We start from the raw sequence: 2,500 nt of genomic DNA on the forward strand, positions 1-2,500 counted from the left end.
TGTGAGTCACAGTAATAATATTACAATGATCAAGAGTAAAGTTGTTTTATGCTGCACAAATCATACAACGCATCAGCATCGGCTTGTGTGTCTGTGAACAGAGAGATGGAGAACGTGTGTGTGTGAGTCTCTGAGCGCACTCATGTATAATTGTGTGCATGTCTCACCAGGCAGGTACACTGGGTGCAAGGGGTAGTGAAGGCCTTCCACCTCTGACCGTCCCTGTATTCTATACCGTGCTGCACACACCCAGAGGGCTCTAAGACCACAGAAGGGTTTGAAATTAAATTCTCCTTTTGTTTTCAAATTTCAAGCTTATTTATGAAAGGTTCGAAAGTTCTTTTAACAGAACATTAGTTGTAAAAATCTTTGAATCTCATAACTCATCTTTATGTGAAATAAAAATAAATACATGGTACCCCCCCACCCCCAAACACACACACTCTCTCTCTCACACACACACACACACACACACACACACACACACACACACACACACACAAGGCTAACCTCTGCATGTGGCACAACACCTCCTTGGAGAAACAACAGCATTATGACAGGAGAGTGGAGGGCAGATTTCTGGAGTGCATGAGACACTGCCTTGCATGCACACACACTGCTGACATGGATCAGACTGAGATGTGAACGTCTGCATGTGTGTATACTGTACTCCTTCATACAAGCATGCATCACACACTGGGCAACAGTCTGTAGACCGCAACGGGTGCGTGCACCACTCTGCACACTGCCTCTTCTGGCAAGAGATGACTTCATTCTGTCAAAGCATGCACGCATACGAGCACACACGCGCACGCACACACACGCACAAAAACATAAAGTGCAGGGTAAACATTACATTTTTGCAATATCAGCAGCAATAATTATAAGAATATTATAAGAATAAGAATATTGTGCACATACATTTTTACATTTTGTATATTTATTATTGTCCAGTCACTGGATGTATTGGGAAGATGCTCAGATTCGGTGGAAGATATAACAACTGATTCATTCATTTTGGATTTTAAAATATTCATAATTTATTCATAAGCTTTATTTAGTTTCCTCATAGAGCGCAATTATAGGACTTCATGCAAACCCTCCAGAGCAAATAGAGTTTTCATTGCAAATACAATTTGCAAATTCAAATACAGAGCAAATACAATTTCATTGCTTACACATGCCAAACCAAATGGATAACACTATATTCTTTACCATAACCCGCAGTTCTCACTGTTTTTCTTATGTAAATCAACAATGTAACAAAAATGAATGTCTGTAGATGACCTTAGCAACACAGGAAGTGTTAAATGCCCATAGAAAAGCCACTAGCCCTCTCACCAGGCATATGCAGGATGAGCAGGGGTCATTGGCCGAGGTGAAGGTGGAGCCACTCTCATACCTCTCTCCAAGGTGCTCGCACACACCTGTACATACAGGACAGCATTCTCCTGCAGGTATTACTGGGCTCCCGCATGACACTTCAGGACATGACCTGGAATCGCACGAGACATCACCATTCTACACACCCACACACACACACACACACACACACACAATAAAGTCACTTTCTGTTCAGTTTTCTTTACTGCAGCAATTCAATTTTGAACGCTATTACTTGTTTTATGATTTATTATTTATATATTATGGGTAATAAATTGGTAATAGTTTTATTATTTTTTTTACACAAGCCTGAAAAGACAATGCTTCTACTTCAACAGCAAAAGGAAAACAGCAATAGATGCTCATGGTTGCCTCTGGGTCAAAAGGCAAGCTGCAGTTACAATGATGAAGGGCAATGTAATGTGCAGGACGTCGACCTGGCAGGTGCAGTGCTGGCAGTGGTCCCAGGGATCAGGAAAGCGCTCTCCATTGCTACACTGTCGCTGATGGAAATTGCAGCCATCACACACTTGGCAGCCACACAGGTCCGTCACTGGGTGGTGGCATGTTGGCCTAGAACAGGACTTAGAGCTACACTTCACCTCACCTTTCTGCTTCACACACACACACACACACAGGCATACGCAAGCACACAGAGTATGTACAGTAATAGTGCAATGACCACACTGTATTAATATTAACCAATTATATTTAAACATAAGTTAAATTAAAATAACATGACTGTGTGTGTGCACTTACAGTACATGCACATTCCGTACAGTCTGCATTAGGTGCTGTAAATATCTCTCCATCAGCATGGTCTCCTCCATGGAAGTGACACCCTACAGACAAGAGCTCGCTGTCAGAGGAGCGCCAGTCAGCGTCTTTCATGTTCCCTTCTTCTTGCTTGGCTTCTGGGTGTACGAGCTCCGCTGTAACTCTAGCAATCCACCGCTCGTAGTTCTTTCTTTGTTGGCTTGTGATTTTTGTAAGCTTGTATTAATGACATTCATGAGGTTCACGTTGGTGTGTGCGTGCGTGTGTGCGTGCGTGTGAGCGTGCAAGTATTCCACACCTTCACAGACCGGGCAGCCACATGGACCACTAACAGGATGGG

General features: G+C 43.0%; 1 protein-coding gene across 1 annotated transcript in view; it reads right to left on the bottom strand.

Annotated features, from left to right (window-relative positions):
* kcp (kielin cysteine rich BMP regulator) overlaps positions 1 to 2,500 on the bottom strand; it is a 25,057-nt gene that overhangs the window by 5,862 nt on the left and 16,695 nt on the right. The window contains exons 30-35 of the mRNA XM_081716017.1: positions 2,459 to 2,500; positions 2,143 to 2,225; positions 1,821 to 1,994; positions 1,342 to 1,521; positions 511 to 775; positions 168 to 259 (exon numbers count right to left, since the gene is read on the bottom strand). The exon at positions 2,459 to 2,500 is cut by the window's right edge and continues 49 nt beyond it. Coding sequence (XP_081572143.1) covers positions 168 to 259; positions 511 to 775; positions 1,342 to 1,521; positions 1,821 to 1,994; positions 2,143 to 2,225; positions 2,459 to 2,500 — 836 coding nt within the window. The remainder of the gene's footprint in view (positions 1 to 167; positions 260 to 510; positions 776 to 1,341; positions 1,522 to 1,820; positions 1,995 to 2,142; positions 2,226 to 2,458) is intronic.

This window comes from Electrophorus electricus, chromosome 6, assembly GCF_041902795.1.
Source record: "Electrophorus electricus isolate QZ-2024a chromosome 6, ASM4190279v1, whole genome shotgun sequence".
Taxonomy (NCBI): domain Eukaryota; kingdom Metazoa; phylum Chordata; class Actinopteri; order Gymnotiformes; family Gymnotidae; genus Electrophorus; species Electrophorus electricus.